This window comes from Oncorhynchus kisutch, linkage group LG7, assembly GCF_002021735.2.
Source record: "Oncorhynchus kisutch isolate 150728-3 linkage group LG7, Okis_V2, whole genome shotgun sequence".
NCBI classification, from domain to species: Eukaryota; Metazoa; Chordata; class Actinopteri; order Salmoniformes; family Salmonidae; genus Oncorhynchus; species Oncorhynchus kisutch.
The window spans coordinates 57128737-57154956 of record NC_034180.2 but is presented as its reverse complement, the minus strand read 5'-3'; the positions used below and the strand labels follow the sequence as shown (position 1 = coordinate 57154956).

Genomic DNA, 26220 nt, shown 5'->3' with positions numbered 1-26220 from the left:
TTGCAAAAATGAAGGTGAAATAAAATAAATAAATAAGTAACTGAAATAATACATTTCATAAATGTGTCAAGTGCATCGTCTGGTTGCTTCTCATTACACACCACAGACCAGCAGATGTTCTTTACATCATCAACATATGAATCACAACAAAATGTATTGTATGAACTCTTTTAACATAATGTTAACTTTCACTGCTATGCGGATGACACACAGCTGTACATTTCAATGAAACATGGTGAAGCCCCAAAATTGCCCTCGCTAGAAGCATGTGTTTCAGACATAAGGAGGTGGATGGCTGCAAACTTTCTACTATTAAACTCGGACAAAACAGAGATGCTTGTTCTAGGTCCCAAGAAACAAAGAGATCTTCTGTTGAATCTGACAATTAATCTTAATGGTTGTACAGTCGTCTCAAATAAAACTGTGAAGGACCTTGGCGTTACTCTGGACCCTGATCTCTCTTTTGAAGAACATATCAAGACCATTTCGAGGACAGCTTTTTTCCATCTACGTAACATTGCAAAAATCTGAAACTTTCTGTCCAAAAATGATGCAGAAAAATTTATCCATGCTTTTGTCACTTCTAGGTTAGACTACTGCAATGCTCTATTTTCCGGCTACCCGGATAAAGCACTAAATAAACGTCAGTTAGTGCTAAATACGGCTGCTAGAATCCTGACTAGAACCAAAAAATTTGATCATATTACTCCAGTGCTAGCCTCTCTACACTGGCTTCCTGTCAAAGCAAGGGCTGATTTCAAGGTTTTACTGCTAACCTACAAAGCATTACATGGGCTTGCTCCTACCTATCTCTCTGATTTGGTCCTGCCGTACATACCTACACGTACGCTACGGTCACAAGACGCAGGCCTCCTAATTGTCCCTAGAATTTCTAAGCAAACAGCTGGAGGCAGGGCTTTCTCCTATAGAGCTCCATTTTTATGGAACGGTCTGCCTACCCATGTCAGAGACACAAACTCGGTCTCAACCTTTAAGTCTTTACTGAAGACTCATCTCTTCAGTGGGTCATATGATTGAGTGTAGTCTGGCCCAGGAGTCGGAAGGTGAACGGAAAGGCTCTGGAGCAACGAACCGCCCTTGCTGTCTCTGCCTGGCCGGTTCCCCTCTTTCCACTGGGATTCTCTGCCTCTAACCCTATTACAGGGGCTGAGTCACTGGCTTGCTGGGGCTCTCTCATGCCGTCCCTGGAGGGGGTGCGTCAACTGAGTGGGTTGATTCACTGTTGTGGTCATCCTGTCTGGGTTGGCGCCCCCCCCCCCCCCTTGGGTTGTGCCGTGGCGGAGATCTTTGTGGGCTATACTCAGCCTTGTCTCAGGATGGTAAGTTGGTGGTTGAAGATATCCCTCTAGTGGTGTGGGGGCTGTGCTTTGGCAAAGTGGGTGGGGTTATATCCTTCCTGTTTGGCCCTGTCCGGGGGTGTCCTCGGATGGGGCCACAGAGTCTCCTGACCCCTCCTGTCTCAGCCTCCAGTTTTTATGCTGCAGTAGTTTGTGTCAGGGGGCTGGGGTCAGTTTGTTATATCTGGAGTACTTCTCCTGTCCTATTCGGTGTCCTGTGTGAATCTAAGTGTGCGTTCTCTAATTCTCTCCTTCTCTCTTTCTTTCTCTCTCTCGGAGGACCTGAGCCCTAGGACCATGCCACAGGACTACCTGACATGATGACTCCTTGCTGTCCCCAGTCCACCTGGCCATGCTGCTGTTCCAGTTTCAACTGACCTGAGCCCTAGGACCATGCCCCAGGACCACCTGACATGATGACTCCTTGCTGTCCCCAGTCCACCTGGCCATGCTGCTGCTCCAGTTTCAACTTCCACCTGACTGTGCTGCTGCTCCAGTTTCAACTGTTCTGCCTTATTATTATTCGACCATGCTGGTCATTTATGAACATTTGAACATCCTGGCCATGTTCTGTTATAATCTCCACCCGGCACAGCCAGAAGAGGACTGGCCACCCCACATAGCCTGGTTCCTCTCTAGGTTTCTTCCTAGGTTTTGGCCTTTCTAGGGAGTTTTTCCTAGCCACCGTGCTTCTACACCTGCATTGCTTGCTGTTTGGGGTTTTAGGCTGGGTTTCTGTACAGCACTTTGAGATATCAGCTGATGTACGAAGGGCTATATAAATACATTTGATTTGATTTGATTTGATTTTAGACTATATTAGGCTCAGCCTTGAGAACTTTGGTATTCCTGGATATGGCTACTATATTGTGATCAGTACTTCCTATGGATTTTGGTACAGCTTTAAAACACATTTCTGCAGCATTAGTAAAGATATGATCAATACATGATGATTTCATTCCTGTGCTGTTTGTAAATATCCTGATAGGTTGACTGACAACCTGAAGCAGGTTGCAGGCACTTGTTACAGTTTTTTTTTTTTTTTTTTGGAATGGGCAGCTTGTTGAGAGCCAGTCAATATTTAAGTATATTTTCAGGGTGATTTTATCTGTTGATATAAAATACAGTGGCTCTTCCTTTAAAAGTTTTGAGTTTATGCTGCTGCGGTTAGTGGTAGATGGTGGCATTCTGTTATTACACCACACTATCACAAGGGGGAGTTAGAACGCTGATCTATCGGTAGTCTAAACTGTGGCACAAATTGACTATCTTTCTGTAAATTAATGGAGGTGTTTTCAGTCTGAGAGTCTCTCCTCTCTGGCAATAGAGTCCTGCATCAGGAAACAACAACAAAAACTGTCAGTGGTCCTGGAGTTTCGAGAGATCTTGGGGAAATACAATGGGGGAATTTATTATTGTGCCTGGCATGGAGTCACAATCCACACATGTGAGTTCTGGAACTCCAGCTCCTGTTTGTGAACTCTGCAAACAATGTGTCCTTGATGGGCTATCAGCAGGACAATAGACTCTTGCCGAGTTTAGGGACTTTAAATGTACAGTATTAACTTCTTCGATAAAGGGGGCGCTCTTTTAATTTTTGGATAAAAAACATTCCCGTTTTAAACAAGATATTTTGTCACGAAAAGATGCTTGACTATGCATATAATTGACAGCTTTGGAAAGAAAACACTCTGACGTTTCCAAAACTGCAAAGATATTATCTGTGAGTGCCACAGAACTGATGCTACAGGCGAAACCAAGATGAAATTTCAAACAGGAAATGCCCCAGATTTTGAAGGCGCTGTGTTCCGATGTCTCCTTATATGGCTGTGAATGCGCCAGGAATGAGCTTACACTTTCTGTCGTTTCCCCAAGGTGTCTGCAGCATTGTGACGTATTTGTAGGCATATCATTGGAAGATTGACCATAAGAGACTACATTTACCAGGTGCTCGCTTGGTGTCCTCCGTCAAAATTATTGCGTAATTAGGTACACTTCAACTGTGAGAGACGGAATCTAAAACAAAAATCCAGAAAATCACATTGTATGATTTTTAAGTAATTCATTTGCATTATATTGCATGACATAAGTATTTGATACATCAGAAAAGCAGAACTTAATATTTGATACAGAAATCTTTGTTTGCAATTACAGAGATCATACGTTTCCTGTAGTTCTTGACCAGGTTTGCACACACTGCAGCAGGGATTTTGGCCCACTCCTCCATACAGACCTTCTCCAGATCCTTCAGGTTTCGGGGCTGTCGCTAGGTAATACGGACTTTCAGCTCCCTCCAAAGATGTTCTATTGGGTTCAGGTCTGGAGACTGGCTAGGCCACTCCAGGACCTTGAGATGCTTCTTACGGAGCCACTCCTTGACCTGGCTGTGTGTTTCGGGTCATTGTCATGCTGGAAGACCCAGCCACGACAATGCTCTTACTGAGGGAAGGAGGTTGTTGGCCAAGATCTCGCGATACATGGCCCCATCCATCCTCCCCTCAATACGGTGCAGTCGTCCTGTCCCCTTTGCAGAAAAGCATCCCCAAAGAATGATGTTTCCACCTCCATGCTTCACGGTTGGGATGGTGTTATTGGGGTTGTCTTCATCCTTCTTCTTCCTCCAAACATGGTGAGTGGAGTTTAGACCAAAAAGCTCAATTTTTGTCTCATCAGACCACATGACCTTCTCCCATTCCTTCTCTACATCATCCAGATGGTCATTGGCAAGCTTCAGACGGGCCTGGACATGTGCTGGCTCCATGACGGCATAGTGTGTTACTGTTTTTATTTTAAACTGTGGTCCCAGCTCTCTTCAGGTCATTGACCAGGTCCTGCCGTGTAGTTCTAGGCTGATCCCTCACCTTCCTCATGATCATTGATGCCCCACGAGGTGAGATCTTGCATGGAGCCCCAGACCGAGCGTGATTGATCGTCATCTTGAACTTCTTCCATTTTCTATTAATTGCACCAACAGTTGTTGCCTTCTCACCAAGCTGCTTGCCTAATGTCCTGTAGCCCATCCCAGCCTTGTGCAGGTCTACAATTTTATCCCTGATGTCCTTACACAGCCTTCTGGTCTTGGCCATTGTGGAGAGGTTGGAGTCTGTTTGATTGAGTGTGTGGACAGGTGTATTTTATACAGGTAACGAGTTCAAACAGGTGCAGTTAATACAGGTAATGAGTGGAGAACAGGAGGGCTTCTTAAAGAAAAACTAACAGGTCTGTGAGAGCCGGAATTCATACTGGTTGGTAGGTGATCAAAAACTTATGTCATGCAATAAAATGCTAAATAATTACTTAAAAATCATACAATGTGATTTTTTAATTTTTTTTGTTTAAGTGTACCTATGATAAAAATTACAGACCTCTAAATGCTTTGTAAGTAGGAAAACCTGCAAAATCGGCAGTGTATCAAATACTTGTTCTCCCCACTGTATCTCTGGTTCATAGACACATGATTACTGCATTCAATAGCTGCAGGATCAAAAGAGCCATGAAGGGCAGTTAGAGGGACATACATTAAGTTAATTACATTGTGTCTCCCAATGCCCATAGGATAATGTACATTTGATGCAGCATTATGACAACTCATTGTAGAAATTGAGCGTGTTGAGGTGACTAAACTACTTATTGTAACCCTGGATTCTAAACTGTCATGGTCAAAACATGTTGATACAACAGCTAAGATGAGGAGAAGTCTGTCTATAATATAGCGTTGCTCTGCCTTCTTAACAGTACTGTCAACAAGGCAGGTCCTACAGGCCCTAGTTTTGTAGCACCTGGACTACTGGTCAGTCGTGTGGTAAAGTGCCACAAAGAGGGACCTCTGAAAATCACAATTGGCTCAGAACAGGGCAGCACGACTGGCCCTAAAATATACACGGAGAGCTAACATGAATAATATGCAGGTCAATCTCTCCTGGTTCAAAGCAGAGGAGAGATGGACTTCACCACTGCTGGTCTTTGTGAGAAGTAATGACATGTTGAATTCACTGAGCTGTTTGTTAGGGTTAGACCCATGCATACCCCACAAGACATGCCACCAGAGGTCTCTTCACAGTCCCCAAGTCCAGAACAGACTATGGGAGGCACATAGAGCCATGACTACATGGAACTCTATTCCACATCAAGTAACTGAAGCAAGCAATAAAATCAGATTTAAAAAAAATGCATCTTCTCTCTCTCCCCTCCCCTAGTTTTTCCTAGCCACTGTGCTTCTACACCTGCATTACTTGCTGTTTAAGGTTTTATGCTGGGTTTCTGTACAGCACTTTGTGACATCAGCTGATGTAAGAAGGGCTTTATAAATACATTTGACTGATTGATTGATATCTCAGTCCATGTGATAAAAACAATCCTCATGCCTATAAGAAGGGAGGAGCAGAATGGAGTCGTGATCTGATTTCCCGAAGGCAGGTTGGGGTCGTGCCTTGCAGCCATCCCGGAAGGGAATGGAACAATGGTTGAGAGTTTTTGAAGCACTACAGGTAATGTGTTGATAGAACTTCGGTAGAGTTTTCCTCAGATTTTCTTTATTAAAAGTTCCCAGCTACAAATAATAGGCTGTACGTGTATTTTTAAATGATCAAATCTATTCTAGGAATCAATTAGTATTGTGGTTTCCAGTTTACACAAAGTCCACTGTAGTTCTTTGAGGGCCTTCGTGGTATCGGCTTGAGGGGGAATATACATGGGCTGTTGATATAACCGAAGAGAATTCTCTTGGGAGGTAACACGGTTAGCATTTGATTGTGAGGTATTCTAGGTGAACAAAAGGACTTGAGTTTCTGTACATTACAACAATCACACCATGAGTAGGTAATCATGAAACATACACCTTTCTTCTTCCTGGAGAGTTCTTTATTGCTGTCTGCGCAATGTACCGAGAACACAGCTGGCTTTCTCCGGATATAGATATAGATCCTCGACCTGAGTTCATCTACTTTATTTTCCAGAGACTGAACATTAGTGAGTAATATACTCCTGCTCTGATATCCAAAAGTTATTTCTGGTTGAATGTAATAATGCAAAAAACGTTCTGGGCCAATAACGTTAGACATAACACACAAAAATAAAAAAAATACTGCAAAGTTGCTTTGGAGCCAGAAGCAGAGCGGCCATGTCTGTTTGCGCCATCTTAGAGACACACACACAGACACATGCATACTGTACACACACACACACACACACAATAACATATGCACTATACACACAAACACATTTTGTGTTGTAGATAGGTGGTAGTAGAGTAACACTTAATTTGTTGTGAAATCTGTTGTTTTTAAAATTGTATAGGACTGTCTTAATTTTGCAGGAACCCAGGAAGAGTAGCTGCTACCTTGGCAGGAACTAATGGGGATCCATAATAAACCCCAGGAAGAGTAGCTGCTGCCTTGGCAGGAACTAATGGGGATCCATAATAAACCCCAGGAAGAGTAGCTGCTGCCTTGGCAGGAACTAATGTGGATCCATAATAAATACAATACAAGTACCTTGGTTGGGCAGATGAGTTTGACAGGGTTTGAGAATGTGTACACCAACTCTTTTTGTCCCTCCGGTTGGAACTGGAAAAAAATGTGAGGACATGCTCAAATTAACAAAACACAACTCGGTGTTCTCTTCGCAAAAAAAATGTATGCAATATTTTCCCATACCGTTATTTAACATAGAAAGGTTAAGAGGGTTCACCATGTTGTTTCATAGTCCCAACTGCTAACCCAAACCCCTAAATCCTAACCCCTTAACCCCTAACTCACCATGTTGTTTCATAGTCCCAACTGCTAACCCAAACCCCTAAATCCTAACCCCTTAACCCCTAACTCACCATGTTGTTTCATAGTCCCAACTGCTAACCCAAACCCCTAAATCCTAACCCCTTAACCCCTAACTCACCATGTTGTTTCATAGTCCCAACTGCTAACCCAAACCCCTAAATCCTAACCACTTAACCCCTAACTCACCATGTTGTTTCATAGTCCCAACTGCTAACCCAAACCCCTAAATCTTAACCCCTTAACCCCTAACCGCTAACTCACCATGTTGTTTCATAGTCCCAACTGCTAACCCAAACCCCTAAATCCTAACCCCCTAACCCCTAACTCACCATGTTGTTTCATCATCCCTTGGCCAGCTCCTAACCTTAACCCCTAACTCACCATGTGGTTTCATTGTCCCTTGGCCAGCTCCTAACCTTAACCCCTAACTCACCATGTTGTTCCATAAACCCTTGGCCAGCTCCTCGTGGCCCTTCACTCTGAAGTGGAAACAGTCTGCGGTGAAAAAGCTGAGATCTATTTTTCCATCCTAAAGTGAAAATCAATAACAGACGGTCATTAATTTATCAAGGGTACTATGCTAAAACATATTATTTTTTAAGTGATTCAGTCATTTAGTAAATCATAGATGTAGCAGATCGACATGATTTATTGAATATTGTGGAAATCTTGGTGGTTGGGCATGTTGTAGGAAGGGGTTAGAGATCAGGGGTTAGAGGTCAGAGGGTAGGGAACAAACAGGCAGCCTCGGTTGGAGGGTAGGTGTGTTTAGGGAACGAATAGGCAGTCTCGGTTGTTGGGTGTGGCGTAGGTAGGGTTTAGGGAACGAATAGGCAGTCTGTTGTAGCATAGGTAGGGGTTAGGGAACGAATAGACAGTCTCGGAGGTTGAGTGTGGCGTAGGTAGGGAACGAATAGACAGTATCGGTTGTTGGGTGCGGCGTAGGTAGGGGGTTAGATGTTAGGGGTTAGTGGTTAGAGGTTCATGGGTAGGGAACGAACAGGCAGTCTTGGTGGCTGGGCGTTTTGAAGATAGGGCTGCAGAACCACAGCAAAGTCCTCTTTGAAGAAGCGATCGCTTTCCAGAAGCTTCTCCAGCCTCCACTAGAAACACAATGAGAGATGGGTATCAATAGAGTATCATGACTGGAAACACAATGGAAGATGGGTATCAATAGAGTATCATGTCAAGGGTACTCAGTGGAAGATAGGGAAGTGTACACACAGGCTGCATGCTGGGATAGAGCAGGGGTGGGCACCAATCAGGCCCTTGAGAACTGGAGTTGCCCACCCCTTGGATAGAGGGCTGTATCAACACACACACCTGAAATTCAAAGTTGAGTTCTATAAGTTCCTTCAGGTCAGTAGAGTTATCCTCTGGTAACACCAAGCAGGAGCAGAACCTCCTTGGTAGAGATTACAACATTTCAGTAATTTAACCCCAACTCCTAACCTCTAACCCTAGTTCCTTCAGGTCGGTAGATTTATCCCCTGGTACCACCAAGTGGGAGCAAAAACTTTGTGGTAGAGATTACAACATTTAAAGACACTTGAGTGGAATTGTTTCAAGGTTAGGGAGAGCAGTCCTACTTTTGGAGCTCACAGCCGATGGAGGGCCTCTGAACTTCTCTGAGAGTCTCCATGGGAAGGATCTGAACGATGTTCACTATCATCCTAGGGACCTGAGTGAGTGAGAGAGAGAGAGAAAAAAAGAACGAGAAAGCGAGAAAGAGTGAAAAAAAGAACGAGAAAGCGAGAAAGAGAGTGAAAGAAAGGGAGCGAGGCGGAAGAGAGAGGGAGAAGAGAGAGGGAGAAGAGAGAGAAGAGAGAGAAGAGAAGAGAGAGGGAGAAGAGAGAGAGAGAAAGAGGGGGGAGAGAAAAGAGACGGAAAGAGAAATCAGTGAAGAACAAAGGACCACAAAATAGAATCACCTTCAGTGCATAATAAAATGTTACAAAATAACTTGACTATACATCGTTCATCATTGTTTCAAGCATCTGTCATACCACGTTCATCATCGTGTCACGCATCTGTCATACCTCGTTCATCATCGTGTCACGCATCTGTCATACCTCGTTCATCATCGTGTCACGCATCTGTCATACCTCGTTCATCATCGTGTCAAGCATCTGTCATGTGACTATACCTCATTCATAATCGTGTTAAGCATTTCTGTCATACCTCGTTTGTCATTGTGTCAAGCATCTGTCATACCTCGTTCATCATCGTGTCAAGCATCTGTCATACCTCGTTCATCATTGTGTCAAGCATCTGTCATACCTCATTCATCATTGTGTCAAGCATCTCTGTCATGTAGTAGATGAAGTTGTCCGCTGAGAAGAGAGTCTGGAATTTTAATAAACAGTATCAGTTTTACAGCCGCGAGAACAGCAGTGCAGTATTTTCCTCTGTTTAATATACACCGTTAATTACTGTCAGATAATCTGGTGAGTTTAGTTAACAAACATGGCAATGTATCTAAAGTAGGACAGAAAGGCTAATGGGCAGGAGTGACTGCATCTACTGGGCAGGCGTGACTGCATCTACTGGGCAGGTGTGACTGCATCTACTGGGCAGGCGTGACTGCATCTACTGGGCAGGCGTGACTGCATCTACTGGGCAGGCGTGACTGCATCTACTGGGCAGGAGTGACTGTATCTACTGGGCAGGAGTGACTGTATCTAATGTGTAGGAGTGACTGTATCTAATGTGTAGGAGTGACTGTATCTAATGTGTAGGAGTGACTGTATCTAATGTGTAGGAGTGACTGTATCTAATGTGTAGGAGTGACTATCTAATAGGTATGAGGGACTTTATATCCAATAATGGAAAAAAATGAATGAATGAAAAAATACATTGCCTTACTTTGTTTTTACAATAATCACAGATGTCATTCATTCCAATAAGGACTGTCACCAGCTTCCAATCTTCTTTGTAGTTCAGACCCTGAAATATAGTAATATTATGTAATATAAATGCATTTTGTAGTTAATCTCTCCATGGAAAGGCACACTTACGGCTTGAACACTCCAGTGCACAAGTCCGAAAACATACAGTTTCTGGAAGTGTCCAGCCTTGTAACGGCCCTCCACACGTCCCGTATTTCTCCGATAACGAAACACTTTTGTGCCAGATGTGCACATAGCACCTTCAGAAAGTATTCAGGCCCCTTTTCCCACATTTGGTTACAGCCTTAAAATATATTAAATAGTTTCCCCCCCTCATCAATCTACACACAATAACCATAATGACAAAGCCAAAACAAGTTAAATAAAAAAATTGAAATATCACATTTACACACAGTGGTTGCAAAAGTATTCACTCCCCTTGGCATTTTGTTGCCTTACAATCTGGAATTAAAATGGATTTTTGGGGAGATTGGATCATTTGATTTACACAACATGACCACCACTTTGAAGATTCCCCCCCCCCCAAAAAAATTGTGTGTAAAACAAACAAGAAATAAGACCAAAAAAAACGAAGACTTGAGCGTGCATTGCTATTCACCCCCCCCAAAGTCAGAGCCACCTTTGGCAGCAATTACAGCTACAAGTCCAAGATGGCGTAGCAGTCGGACATTTAGTCTTGTCCCGTCCTGTCCCGTGTAAATATCCTTTTCCTATTTTTTTTGTATATATTTAGTATAAGTTTGTTTTATTCACTGCTTTAGCACACTCCGCCAACCCTGATGTCCTAGCCGTGTCTGAATCCCGACTTAGGAAGGCCACCAAAAATTCAGAAATTTCCATCACCAACTACAACATTTTCCGTCAAGATAGAACTGCCAAAGGGGGAGGAGTTGCAATCTACTGCAGAGATAGCCTGCTATCCAGGTCTGTGCCTAAACCAACAAAAAAATCCACTTTTCCAGAAATTAGTCTCTCACCGTTGTTGCTTGTTATAAAACCCCCTCAGCCCCCAGCTGTGCCCTGGACACCATATGTGAATTGATTGCCTCCCATCCATCTTCAGAGTTCGTACTGTTAGGTGACCTAAACTGGGATAAGCTTAACCCCCCAGCCATCCTACAATCTAAGCTAGATGCCCTCAATCTCACACAAATGATCAAGGAACCTACCAGGAACAACCCTAAATCCGTAAACATGGGAACCCTCAAAGATATCCTCCTGACCAACTTGCCCTCTACATACACCTCTGCTGTCTTCAACTAGGATCTCAGCAATCACTGCCTCATTGCCTGTGTCCGAAATGGGTCCCTGGTCAAACGACCACCCCTCATCACTGTCAAACACTCCCTAAAACACTTCAGTGAGCAGGCCTTTCTAATCGACTTGGCCTGGGTATGCTGGAAGGATATTGACCTCATCCCTTCAGTAGAGGATGCCTGGTTGCTCTTTAAAAGTGTTTTCCTCACAATCTTAAGTAAGCATGACCCATTCAAAAAAAAATGTAGAACTAACAACAGACGTAGCCCTTTGTTCACCCCAGACTTGACTATCCTTAACCAGCACAAAAATCGATGCTAATGCTGTGGCGTACAGCATTAGCATCGACTAGCCCCAGCGAAATGAAACTTTCAGGGAAGTCAGGAGCCAATTTACACAGTCAGTCAGGAAAGCTAAGGCTAGCTTTTTCAAAAAGAAATTTGCATCCTGTAGCACTAATTCCAAAAAAGTATTGGGACACTGTAAAGTCCATGGAGAATAAGAGCACCTCCTCCCAGCTGCCCACTGCACTGAGGCTAGGAAACACTGTCACCACCAATAAATCTACGATAATCAATCATTTCAATAAGCATTTTTTCTACGGCTGGCCATGCTTTCCACCTGGCTACCACTACCCGCCCACTAACCCCCTGCAGCAACTTTCCAACCCTTCTCCTTCACCCAAATCCAGACTGCTGATGTTCTGAAAGAGCTGCAAAATCTGGATCCCAACAAATCAGCTGGCCTAGACCCTCTCTTTCTAAAATGATCTGCCCAAATTGTTGAAACCCCTATTACTAGCCTGTCCAACCTCTTTCGTATCATCTGAGATCCCTTAAGATTTGAAAGCTGCCGCAGTCATCCCCCTCTTCAAAGGGGGAGACACTCTCGACCCAAACTGTTACATCTATCCTACCCTGTCTTTCTAAAGATTTCGAAAGCCAAGTTAACAAACAGATCACCGACCATTTCGAATCCCACCGTACCTTCTCCACTATGCAATCTGGTTTCCGAGCTGATCTCAGTCACGCTCAAGGTCCTCAACAATATCATAACTGCCACAGATAAAAGACAGTAGTACTGTGCAGCCGTTTTCATCGACCTGGCCAAAGCTTTCAACTCTGTCAATCACCGCATTCTTATCGGCAGACTCAATAGCCTTGGTCTCAAATTACTGCCTCGCATGGTTCACCAACTACTTCTCAGATTTTTATTTTATTTTACCTTTATTTAACCAGGCAAGTCAGTTAAGAACAAATTCTTATTTTCAATAACGGCCTAGGAACAGTGGGTTAACTGCCTGTTCAGGGGAAGAACAACAGATTTGTACATTGTTAGCTCGGGGGTTTGAACTTGCAACCTTTCGGTTACTAGTCCAACGCTCTAACCGCTAGGCTACCCTGCTGCCCCAGATAGAGTTCAGTGTGTCAAATTGGTGGGCCTGTTGTCTGGACCTCTGGCAGTCTCTATGGGGGTGCCACAGGGTTAAATTCTCAGGCTGACTCTTTTCTCTGTATATATATCAATGATGTCGCTCTTGTTGCTGATGATTCTCTGATCCACCTCGACGCGGACAACACCATTCATTCACCTTTCTGAGCTTCCATACAACACTCCTTCCGTGGCCTCCAACTGCTCTTAAAAATGCTAGTAAAACTAAATGCATGCTCTACAACAGACTGGAAACAGCAGAGGGAACACCCCCCTATCCACATTGATGGAACAGTAGTGGAGAGGGTAGTAAGTTTTATGTTCCTCGGCGTACACATCACAGACAAACTGAATTGGTCCACCCACACAGACAGCATCATGAAGAAGGCGCAGCAGCGCCTCTTCAACCTCAGGAGGCTGAAGAAATTTGGCTTGTCACCAAAAGCACTCACAAACTTCTACAGATGCACAATCGAGAGCATCCTGTCGGGCTGTATCACCGCCTGGTACGGCAACTGTTCCGCCCACAACCGTAAGGCTCGCCAGAGGGTAGTGAGGTCTGCACAACGCATCACCGGGGGCAAACTACCTGCCCTCCAGGACACCTACACCACCCGATGTCACAGGAAAGCCATAAAGATCAAAGACAACAACCACCCGAGCCACTGCCTGTTCACCCCGCTATCATCCAGAAGGCGAGGTCAGTACAGGTGCATCAAAGCCACTTTAACTTCTTGGATATAGGGGGTGCTCTTTTAATTTATGGATAAAAAAACGTGCCCGTTTTAAGCGCAATATTTTGTCACGAAAAGATGCTTGACTATGCATATAATTGACAGCTTTGGAAAGAAAACACTAATGTTTCCAAAACTGCAAAGATATTATCTGTGAGTGCCACAGAACTCATGCTATAGGCGAAACCAAGATGAAACTTCAACCAGGAAATGGGCAGAATTTTTGAGGCTCTGTTTTCCATTGTCTCCTTATATGGCTGTGAATGCGCCGGGAATGAGCTTGCCCTTTCTATCGTTTCTCCAAGGTGTCTGCAGCATTGTGACGTATTTGTAGGCATATCATTGGAAGATTGGCCATAAGAGACTACATTTACCAGGGGTCCGCCCGGTGTCCTTTGTCTAAATTGGTGCGTAATCTACAAGCTGCACGCAGTCATCCAGTGATTGAGAGGAGAGAGGAGGCTTTCAACGAACGATATATCATGAAGAGATATGTGAAAAACACCTTGAGGATTGATTCTAAACAACGTTTACCATGTTTCAGTCGATATTGTGGAGTTAATTTGGAAAAAAGTTTGGCGTTTTGATGACTGATTTTTCGTTTTTTTTTGGTAGCCAAACGTGACGCACCAAATGGAGCGATTTCTCCTAAACAAATAATCTTTCAGGAAAAACTGAGCATTTGCTATCTAACTGAGAGTCTCCTCATTGAAAACATCTGAAGTTCTTCAAAGGTAAATGATTTTATTTGAATGATTTTCTGATTTTTGTGAAAATGTTGCCTGCTGATGCTAACGCTAAATGCTATGCTAGCTGCGCTAGCTGTTACACAAATGCTTGTTTTGCTATGGTTGAGAAGCATATTTAGAAATCTGAGATGACAGTGTTGTTAACAAAAGGCTAAGCTTGAGAGCTAGCATATTAATTTCATTTCATTTGCGATATTCATGAATAGTTAACGTTGTGTTATGCTAATGAGCTGCGGGGATAATTACATTCCTGGATACAGGTTTTTTTCGTAGCTAAACGTGGCGCACCAAACGGAGCGATTTCTCCTAAACAAATAATCTTTCAGGAAAAACTTTGCATTTGCTATCTAACTGAGAGTCTCCTCATTGAAAACATCTGAAGTTCTTCAAAGGTAAATGATTTTATTTGAATGATTTTCTGTTTTTTGTGAAAATGTTGCCTGCTGAGAAGCATATTTTGAAAATCGGAGATGACAGTGTTGTTAGAAGGCGCAGCAGCGCCTCTTCAACCTCAGGAGGCTGAAGAAATTTGGCTTGTCACCAAAAGCACTCACAAACTTCTACAGATGCACAATCGAGAGCATCCTGGCGGGCTGTATCACCGCCTGGTACGGCAACTGCTCCGCCCACAACCGTAAGGCTCTCCAGATGGTAGTGAGGTCTGCACAACGCATCACCTGGGGCAAACTACCTGCCCTCCAGGACACCTACACTACCCGATGTTACAGGAAGGCCATAAAGATCATCAAGGACATCAACCACCCGAGCCACTACCTGTTCACCCCGCTATCATCCAGAAGGCGAGGTCAGTACAGGTGCATCAAAGCTGGGACCGAGAGACTGAAAAACAGCTTCTATCTCAAGGCCATCAGACTGTTAAACAGCCACCACTAACATTGAGTGGCTGCTGCCAACACACTGACACTGACACTGACTCAACTCCAGCCACTTTAATAATGGGAATTGATGGGAAATGATGTAAATATATCACTAGCCACTTTAAACAATGCTACCTTATATAATGTTACTTACCCTACATTATTCATGTCATATGCATACGTATATACTGTACTCTATATCATCGACTGCATCCTTATGTAATACATGTATCACTAGCCACTTTAACTATGCCACTTTGTTTACATACTCATCTCATATGTATATACTGTACTCGATACCATCTACTGTATCTTGCCTATGCTGCTCTGTACCATCACTCATTCATATATCCTTATGTACATATTCTTTATCCCCTTACACTGTGTATAAGACAGTAGTTTTGGAATTGTTAGTTAGATTACTTGTTGGTTATTACTGCATTGTCGGAACTAGAAGCACAAGCATTTCGCTACACTCGCATTAACATCTGCTAACCATGTGTATGTGACAAATAAAATTTGATTTGATTTGTTAACAAAAGGCTAAGCTTGAGAGCTAGCATATTCATTTCATTTCATTTGCGATTTTCATGAATAGTTAACGTTGCGTTATGGTAATGAGCTTGAGGCTGTATTCACGATCCCGGATCCGGGATGGCTCGACGCAAGAAGTTAAACAATGCTACCTAATATAATGTTTACATACCCTAAATGATTCATCTCATATGTATATGTATATACTGTACTCTATATCATCTACTGCATCTTTATGTAATACATGTATCACTAGCCACTTTAACTATGCCACTTTGTTTACATACTCATCTCATATGTATATACTGTACTCGATACCATCTACTGTATCTTGCCTATGCCGAACTGTACCATCACTCACTCATATATCTTTATGTACATATTCTTTATCCCCTTACACTTGTGTCTATAAGGTAGTAGTTTTGGAATTGTTAGCTAGATTACTTGTTGGTTATTACTGCATTGTCGGAACTAGAAGCACAAGCATTTCGCTACTCTCGCATTAACATCTGCTAACCATATGCATGTGACAAATAAAATTAGATTTGATTTGATTTCTGCCTGCCCACCTAGCATCATTACTCTGGACGTTTCTGACTTAGAATATGTGGAAAACTATAAATATCTCTGTGTCTGGTTAGACTAAACTCTCCTTCCAGACACACATTAAGAATCTCCAATCCAAAATTCTGCAACAAAGCCTCCTTCACTCATGCTGCCAAACATACCCTCGTAAAAGACTATCCTACCGATCCTTGACTTCGGCGATGTCATTTACAAAATAGCTTCCAACAACCTACTCAGCAAATTGTATGCAGTCTATCACAGTGCCATCCAAAGCCCCATATACTGCTCACCACTGCAATCTGTATGCTCTCGTTGGCTGGCCTTCGCTACATATTCCCACTGGCTCCAGGTCATCTATAAGTCTTTGCTAGGTAAAGCCCTGCCTTATCTCAGCTAACTGGTCACTATAGCAGCACCCACCCATAGCATGCGCTCCAGCAGGTATATTTCACTGGTCATCCCCAAAGCCAATTCCTATTTTTGCCGCATTTCCTTACAGTTCTCTGCTGCCAATGACTGGAACAATTGGAAATGTTCCAATGACTGGAAAAAAAAGAAAAGAAAAAAAAAATCACTGAAGCTGGAGACTCATATCTCCCTCACTAGCTTTAAGCACCAGCTGTCAGAGCAGCTCACAGATCACTGTACCTGTACATAGCCCATCTGTAAATAGCCCATCCAACTACCTCATCCCCATACTGTTATTTTTTTCTTCTCCTTTGCACCCCAGTATCTCTAGTTGCACATTCATCTTCTGCACATCTATGACTCGTGTGTTTATATTGCTAAATTGTAATTATTTTGTCGCTATGGCCAATTTATTGCCTTACCTCCCATATCTTATTTGCACACACTGTACATAGTCAATAACACAATAGAAAAATGTGTATGTTTGTTTATTCCATGTGTAACTCTGTGTTGTTGTTTGTGTCACACTGCTTTGCTTTATTTTGACCAGGTCACAGATGTAAATGAGAACTTGCTCTCAACTGGCCTACGAGGTTAAATAAAGGTGAAAAAAAATACATCCTCTGGGGCCAAGCTTCCTGCCATCCAGGACCTCTATACCAGGTGCTGTCAGAGGAAGGCCCTAAAAACTGTCAAAGACTCCAGCCGCCCTAGTCATAGACTGTTCTCTCTGCTAGTCCACGGCAAGTGGTACTGGAGCGCCAAGTCGAGGTTCAAAAGGCTTCTTAACAGCTTCTACCCCCAAGCCATAAGACTACTGAACAGCTAATCAAAGGGCTACCCAGACCGCTCTTTTACGCTGCTGCTACTCTCTGTTTATTATCTATGCATAGTCACTTTAACTCTACCTACATGTATATATTACCTCAATTACCTCAACTGCAGCACATTAACTCTGTACCGGTACCACCTGTATATAGCCTCCACTTGTATACGAAATGCTTCAGTCTGGTTTGAGACCCCATCATAGCACTGAGACTGCACTTGTGAAGGTGGTAAATGACCTTTTAATGGCATCAGACCGAGGCTCTGCATCTGTCCTCGTGCTCCTAGACCTTAGTGCTGCTTTTGATACCGTCGATCACCACATTCTTGGAGAGATTGGAAACCCAAATTGGTCTACACGGACAAGTTCTGGCCTGGATTAGATCTTATCTGTCGGAAAGATATCAGTTTGTCTCTGTGAATGGTTTGTCCTCTGACAATCAACTGTAAATTTTGGTGTTCCTCAAGGTTCCGTTTTAGGACCACTATTGTTTATTATATATTTTACCTCTTGGGGATGTCATTCGAAAACATAATGTTAACTTTCACTGCTATGCGGATGACACACAGCTGTACATTTCAATTAAACATGGTGAAGCCCCAAAATTGCCCTCGCTAGAAGTCTGTGTTTCAGACATAAGGAAGTGGATGCCTGCAAACGTTCTACTTTTAAACTCGGACAAAACAGAGATGATTGTTCTAGGTCCCAAGAAACAAAGAGATCTTCTGTTGAATCTGACAATTAATCTTAATGGTTGTACAGTTGTAAAACTGTGAAGGACCTCGGCGTTACTCTGGACCCTGAACATATCAAGACGGTTTCAAGGACAGCTTTTTCCATCTATGCAACATTGCAAAAATCTGAAACTTTCTATCCAAAAATGATGCATTAAAATTAATCCATGCTTTTGTTACTTCTAGGTTAGACTACTGCAATGCTCTACTTCCCGGTTACCCGGATAAAGCACTAAATAAACTTCAGTTAGTGCTAAAGACTTTCTCCTATAGAGCTCCATTTTTATGGAATGGTCTGCCTACCCATGTGAGAGATGCAGACTCGGTCTCAACCTTTAAGTCTTTACTGAAGACTCATCTCTTCAGTGGGTCATATGATTGAGTGTAGTCTGGCCCAGGAGTGTGAAGGTGAACGGAAAGGCTCTGGAGCAACGAACCGCCCTTGCTGTCTCTGCCTGGCCGGTTCCCCTCTTTCCACTGGGATTCTCTACCTCTAACCCTATTACAGGGGCTGAGTCACTGGCTTACTGGTGCTCTTTCATGCCGTCCCTAGGAGGGGTGCATCACTTGATTGGGTTGAGTCACTGATGTGATCTTCCTGTCTGGGTTGGCGCCCCCCCTTGTGTTGTGACGTGGTGGAGATCTTTGTGGGCTATACTCGGCCTTGTCTCAGGATGGTAAGTTAGTGGTTGAAGATAGTGGTGTGGGGGCTGTGCTTTGGCAAAGTGGGTGGGGTTATATTCTTCCTGTTTGGCCCTGTCCGGGGGTATCATCGGATGGGGCCACAGTGTCTCCTGACCCCTCCTGTCTCAGCCTCCAGTATTTATGCTGCAGTAGTTTATGTGTCGGGGTGCTAGGGTCAGTTTGTTATATCTGGAGTACTTCTCCTGTCTGCGGCTATGGAATCCTGACCTGTTCACCGGACGTGCTACAGCAGGAGTGGTAGAGATACTCTTAATGATCACTATGAAAAGCCAACTGACATTTACTCCTGAGCTGCTGACTTGCTGCACCTTCGACAACTACTGTGATTATTATTATTTGACCATGCTGGTTATTTATGAACATTTGAACATCTTGGCCATGTTCTATTATAATCTCCACCTGGCACCTGGCACAGCCAGAAGAGGACTGGCCACCCCGCTGCAGTTAGTTTCAAAGTGGGTGACAAGAAACAAGTTAGTCCTACATTTTTCTAAAACTTAAAGCATTGTATTTGGAACAAAACACTCACTAATCCCTCAACCTCAACTAAATCTAAATCTTGTAATAAATAATGTAGAAATTGAGCAAGTTGAGATGACTAAACTGCTTGGACTAACCCTGGATTGTAAACATGGTCAAAACATATTGATGCAGTAGTAGCTAAGATGGGGAGAAGTCTCTCTATAATAAAGTGATGCTCTGCCTTCTTAACACTATAAACAAGGCAGGTCCTACAGGCCCTAGTTTTGTCGCACCCTGACTACTGTTCTGTCATGTGGTCAGGTGCCACAAAAAATGACTTGCAATTGGCTCAGAACAGGGCAGCACGGCTGGCCCTTGGATGTACACAGAGAGCTAATATTAATAATATGCATGTCAATCTCTCCTGGCTGAAAGAGGAGGAGAGATTGACTTCATCACTACTTTTTTTATGAGAGGTATTGATATGTTGAATAAACCGAGCTGTTTGTCTAAACTACAGGCACACAGCTCAGACACCCAGACATACCCCACAAGACATGCCACCAGAGGTCTCTTCACAGTCCTCAAGTCCAGAACAGACTATGGGAGGCACACAGTACTACATAGAGCCATGACTACATGAAACTCTATTCCACATCAGGTATCTCACGCAAGCAGTAAAATTAGATTTAAAAAACAGATAAAACCCCTTATAGAACAGCGGGGACTGTGAAGAAACACACACACACACACACTAGATGTGGTGTAGTGGTGGAGTAGGGGCCTGAGGGCACACAGTGTGTTGTGACATCTGTGAATGTATTGTAATGTTTTTAAAATTGTATAAACTGCCTTAATTTTGCTGGACCCCAGGAAGAGTCAATAATAAATACAATTAGCCAATAGGAAGGTGTCTGTGAATAGTGATGAGGCTTACTGGGTAGGACCTAAACGTGTCGATCATATGTCTGGTCTGGTCAGAGACATTCCTGAGAGGAAAAAACATCAATAAAATATTAATGATTTAACATATATATTCAGACCAAACCATCTAGCTCTCTCTTGTTGCACACACACACACACACACACACACACACACACACACACACACACACACTTATCTGGAAAAAGCTTTGAGGTTCATTGGTTTTGCGTCAGTAATAAAAGTGTTATCATAGTTATTAAAGTTAATAAACAAACATTTGAACCCAAAGTACACACTGCGTGTTATTTCACAAGCCATTCAGTCAGTCCCTCACAGAGAGTTGTGTCCTGTCACAGCAAAGTTGAATCCTGTCTCATTGATGCTAGTAGGGAAGCCATGGAGCGTCCACCGTGGAGCCGGACCCAGCAGCTCGGGGTTAAACAGCTTGAAAATGTCTGGAACCACAGAGAAATAGAACCTTACTCATGTCAGTGGCGGTTCTAGACCATTTCAACTGGGGGGGGGGGGGGGCAAGCTGGGGCCAGTTGTACTGTTAGAGGGGCCAGTTACATTAGATGTTATTGTTGTCATATCGTTTTCTTCACTGCCTTGCAGGCATTAGCAGGCAAAAGGCCATGTTCATAATCATCGTTGCCACTGTCTAATAACGGATGTAAAAAAAAGAACGATAAGCAACAATTAGTTATGTAAAATTATTTCATACTCCACATTTAGGGGGGCCACAAGGGGGTCCAAAATTGTTGTCACAGGGGCACTGCCCCCCCCCCCCCCCCTTAAATCTGAAAACAAGAAATATGCAAAGAGCAATTCTAAACGTGTATGTTGTGTTCATTTTCAATTAAATTTTATCTCTGGTAATGAAAACAGGAACACTTATATTGTAACTTACTTGCAAGTGTGATGACATCTTGATAAGTTCCATAACCTCCAATACTGTATAACACAAAGAAAAGGGACATTGAACTGACACCGATACCTACCCTTAACCAGAACCCCTAATCCTAACACAAAGAGGGTCAAGGGTCAAGATCCAAGATGGCGTAGCAGTCGGACGTGTGTTTGTCTTGTCCCTTCTTGTCCCATGTAAATAGTCGGTTTCATCGTTTGTTTCATATATATTTTCATCTCACTTTCCACCGAAGATCTAAATATACTTTCCTGCGACCTGCTTTACCCAATGTGGTACGGATCTGCTCTTTTTTATACGTTATAGCTGGAACCTCCTTCAGCAGCTAGCCAGCTAACTAGCTACTAGCTATTTGTCACTGTTAGCCACGGCTAGAGGTATTCACCTAGGAGACCAGCCAGCTTTAGCTCGGTCAATACCTGCCAGTTTGCACAGCGCAACCCAGGGCATATCGAACAGCTTTTCTCCACCACATCACCGGATTCCTGCCGCAACCTCTGGACCATTACACCGGATCATCGCAACTAGCTAGCTGCAACCGTGTGGCTACCGCTGGCTAACGCCTCTGTCCTGAAGCAAGCACATTGAGTTAGCCTTGAGCTAGCCTCGAGCTAGGCCCATCTCCCGGCTAGCCGAAGAGGTATACCCGTTAATTCATGGGCTACAATACCTCTTTTCCCAATTGGCTTTGACCCTTTATTGTCGACATGGAGCCTCGCTGATCCATCATGACTGGTCTGCCGACATAATCTTCCGGTGTGGTTTCAACAGGCTTTTCCATTGCGATGTCACCGAAGACCCATCTGCTATCCCCGGCCCGCTAGCTTTCCGAATGCTGTGACTTCCGCTCGCCTAGCATATTAGTGACTACTGGACTCACCTATTGCTGCTCATTGGACCCTATGATCACTCGAGCTACACATAACTCTCTCTAATGTCAATATGCCTGGTCTTCTGCTGTTTAGGGTAGTTGTTTTATTTCAATGTAGAGCCCCTAGTCCAGCTCAACATGCCTTAGATAGCTCTTTTGTCACACACCCCACACATGAGACCTCACCTGGCTTAGCTTGTGTCTCCAGAGATGCAAGTTCTCATTGTCACTCAATGCCTACGTTTATCCCCACTGTACTCACACCCTACCCTTGTCTGTACATTATGCGCTGAATCTATTCTACCATGCCCAGAAATCTGCTCCTTTCATCATCTGTTCCCAATGCACTAGACGACCAGTTCATATAGCCTTTAGTCTAACCCTTATCCTACTCCTCCTCTGGTGATGTAGAGGTTAACCCAGCCCCTGTAGCCCCCAGCATGACCTATTCCCCAGGCGCTCTCATTTGTTGACTTCTGCAACCATAAAAGCCTTGGCTTCATGCATTTTAACATCAGAAGCCTCCCCCCTAAGTTTGTTTTATTCACTGCTTCAGTACACTCCGCCAACCCTGATGTCCTAGCTGAGTCTGAATCCCGGCTTAGGAAGGCCACCAAAAAATCTGAAATTTCCATCATTAACTACAACATTTTCCATCAAAATAGAACTGCCAAAGGGGGCCGAGTTGCAATCTACTGCAGAGATAGTTTACAGAACTCTGGAGGCTATCCAGGTCTGTGCCCAAACAGTTCGAGCTTCTGCTGTTGAAAATCCACCTTTCCAGAAAAAAGACTCAATGTTGCCGCTTGCTATAGACCCCCTCAGCAATCACTGCCTCATTGCCGGCGTCCGTAATGGGCCTGCGGTCAAACGGCCACCCCTCATCACTCCCTAAAACACTTCAGTGAGCAGGCCTTTCTAATCGACATGGTCTGGGTATCCTGGAAGGATACTGACCTCATCCCATCAGCATGCCACAAAATTTAGATCTAAGAACAGATATAGCCCTTGGTTCACTCCAGACCTGACTGCCCTCGACCAGCACAAAAACATCCTGTGGCGTACTGCATTAGCATCGAATAGTCCCCGCGATATGCAACTGTTCAGGGAAGTCAGGAACCAATACACGCAGTCAGTCAGGAAAGCTAAGGCCAGCTTCTTCAGGCAGAAGTTTGCATCCTGTAGCTCCAACTCCAAAAAGTTCTGGGACACTGAAGTCCATGGAGAACAAGAGCACCTCCTCCCAGCTGCCCACTGCACTGAGGCTAGGTAACACGGTCACCACCGATAAATCCATGATTATCGAAAACTTCAACAAGAATTTCTCAACAGCTGGCCATGCCTTCCGCTTGGCTACTCCGACCTCGGCCAACAGCTCCCCCCCCCCCCCCGCAGCTACTCGCCCAAGCATCTCCAGGTTCTCCTTTACCCAAATCCAGATAGCAGATGTTCTGAAAGAGCTGCAAAACCTAGACCCGTACAAATCAGCTGGGCTTGACAATCTGGACCCTCTATTTCTGAAACTATCCGCCGCCATTGTCGCAACCCCTATTACCAGCCTGTTCAACCTCTCTTTCATATAGTCTGAGATCCCCAAGGATTGGAAAGCTGCCGCAGTCATCCCCCTCTTCAAAGGGGGAGACACCCTGGACCCAAACTGTTACAGACCTATATCCATCCTGCCCTGCCTATCTAAGGTCTTCGAAAGCCAAGTCAACAAACAGGTCACTGACCATCTCGAATCCCACCGTACCTTCTCCGCTGTGCAATCTGGTTTCCGAGCCGGTCACAGGTGCACCTCAGCCACGCTCAAGGTACTAAACGATAACATAACCGCCATCGATAAAAGACAGTACTGTGCAGCTGTCTTCATCGACCTTGCCAAGGCTTTCGACTCTGTCAATCACCATATTCTTATCGGCAGACTCAGTAACCTCGGTTTTTCGGATGACTGCCTTGCCTGGTTCACCAATTACTTTGCAGACAGAGTTCAGTGTGTCAAATCGGAGGGCATGCTGTCCGGTCCTCTGGCAGTCTCTATGGGGGTGCCACAGGGTTCAATCCTCGGGCCGACTCTTTTCTCTGTATATATCAATGATGTTGCTCTTGCTGCGGGCGATTCCCTGATCCACCTCTACGCAGACGACACCATTCTATATACTTCCGGCCCGTCCTTGGACACTGTGCTATCTAACCTCCAAACGAGCTTCAATGCCATAACACTTCTTCCGTGGCCTCCAACTGCTCTTAAACGCTAGTAAAACCAAATGCATGCTTTTCAACCGTTCGCTGCCTGCACCAGCACGCCTGACCAGCATCACCACCCTGGATGGTTCCGACCTTGAATATGCGGACATCTATAAGTACCTAGGTGTCTGGCTAGACTGTAAACTCTCCTTCCAGATTCATATCAAACATCTCCAATCGAAAATCAAATCAAGAGTCGGCTTTCTATTCCGCAACAAAGCCTCCTTCACTCACGCTGCCAAACTTACCCTAGTAAAACTGACCATCCTACCGATCCTCGACTTCGGCGATGTCATCTACAAAATTGCTTCCAACACTCTACTCAGCAAACTGGATGCAGTTTATCACAGTGCCATCCGTTTTGTCACTAAATCACCTTATACCACCCACCACTGTGACTTGTATGCTCTAGTCGGCTGGCCCTCGCTACATATTCGTCGCCAGACCCACTGGCTCCAGGTCATCTACAAGTCCATGCTAGGTAAAGCTCCGCCTTATCTCAGTTCACTGGTCACGATGGCAACACCCATCCGTAGCACGCGCTCCAGCAGGTGTATCTCACTGATCATCCCTAAAGCCAACACCTCATTTGGCCGCCTTTCGTTACAGTTCTCTGCTGCCTGTGACTGGAACGAATTGCAAAAATCGCTGAAGTTGGAGACTTTTATCTCCCTCACCAACTTCAAACATCTGCTATCTGAGCAGCTAACCGATCGCTGCAGCTGTACATAGTCTATCGGTAAATAGCCCACCCATTTTTACCTACCTCATCCCCATACTGTTTTTATTTATTTACTTTTCTGCTCTTTTGCACACCAATATCTCTACCTGTACATGACCATCTGATCATTTATCACTCCAGTGTTAATCTGCTAAATTGTAATCATTAGCCTACCTCCTCATGCCTTTTGCACACAATGTATATAGACTCTTTTTTTTCTACTGTGTTATTGACTTGTTAATTGTTTACTCCATGTGTAACTCTGTTGTCTGTTCACACTGCTATGCTTTATCTTGGCCAGGTCGCAGTTGCAAATGAGAACTTGTTCTCAACTAGCCTACCTGGTTAAATAAAGGTGAAATAAAAAATTTGCATTGAATAGCCCCCGTGAAATGCAACTTTTCAGGGAAGTCAGGAACCAATATGCTCAGTCAGTCAGGAAAGCTAAGGCTAGCTTTTACAAACAGAAATTTGCTATGTCTCTATGGGGGTGCCACAGGGTTAAATTCTCAGGCTGACTCTTTTCTCTGTATATATATATATATATATATATCAATGATGTCGCTCTTGTTGCTGATGATTCTCTGATCCACCTCTACGCAGACAACACCATTCATTCACCTTTCTGAGCATCCATACAACACTCCTTCCGTGGCCTCCAACTGCTCTTAAATGCTAGTAAAACTAAATGCATGCTCTACAACAGCCTAGCATCATTACACTGGACGGTTCTGACTTAGAATATGTGGAAACTATAAATATCTCGGTGTCTAGTTAGACTAAACTCTCCTTCCAGACACACATTAAGCATCTCCAATCCAAAATTCTGTAACAAAGCCTCCTTCACTCATGCTGCCAAACATACCCTCGTAAAACTGACTATCCTACCGATCCTTGACTTTGGCGATGTCATTTACAAAATAGCTTCCAATACCCTACTCAGCAAATTGTATGCAGTCTATCACAGTGCCATCCATTTTGTCACCAAAGCCCCATATACTGCCCACCACTGCAATCTGTATGCTCTCGTTGGTTGGCCTTCGCTACATATTCCCACTGGCTCCAGGTCATCTATAAGTGTTTGCTAGGTAAAGCCCCGCCTCATCTCAGCTAACTGGTCACCATAGCAGCACCCACCCATAGCATGCGCTCCAGCAGGTATATTTCACTGGTCATCCCCAAAGCCAATTCCTATTTTTGCC

At 44.0% G+C, this 26220-nt stretch overlaps 1 protein-coding gene across 1 annotated transcript in view; it reads right to left on the bottom strand.

Annotated features, from left to right (window-relative positions):
* LOC116374729 (phospholipase B1, membrane-associated-like) overlaps window positions 1–26220 on the bottom strand; it is a 40387-nt gene that overhangs the window by 9002 nt on the left and 5165 nt on the right. Inside the window, exons 6-15 of the mRNA XM_031829413.1 lie at window positions 21162–21205; window positions 20586–20706; window positions 20264–20315; window positions 9998–10078; window positions 9413–9478; window positions 8722–8813; window positions 8456–8537; window positions 8134–8235; window positions 7566–7661; window positions 6851–6922 (exon numbers count right to left, since the gene is read on the bottom strand). Coding sequence (XP_031685273.1) covers window positions 6851–6922; window positions 7566–7661; window positions 8134–8235; window positions 8456–8537; window positions 8722–8813; window positions 9413–9478; window positions 9998–10078; window positions 20264–20315; window positions 20586–20706; window positions 21162–21205 — 808 coding nt within the window. The remainder of the gene's footprint in view (window positions 1–6850; window positions 6923–7565; window positions 7662–8133; window positions 8236–8455; window positions 8538–8721; window positions 8814–9412; window positions 9479–9997; window positions 10079–20263; window positions 20316–20585; window positions 20707–21161; window positions 21206–26220) is intronic.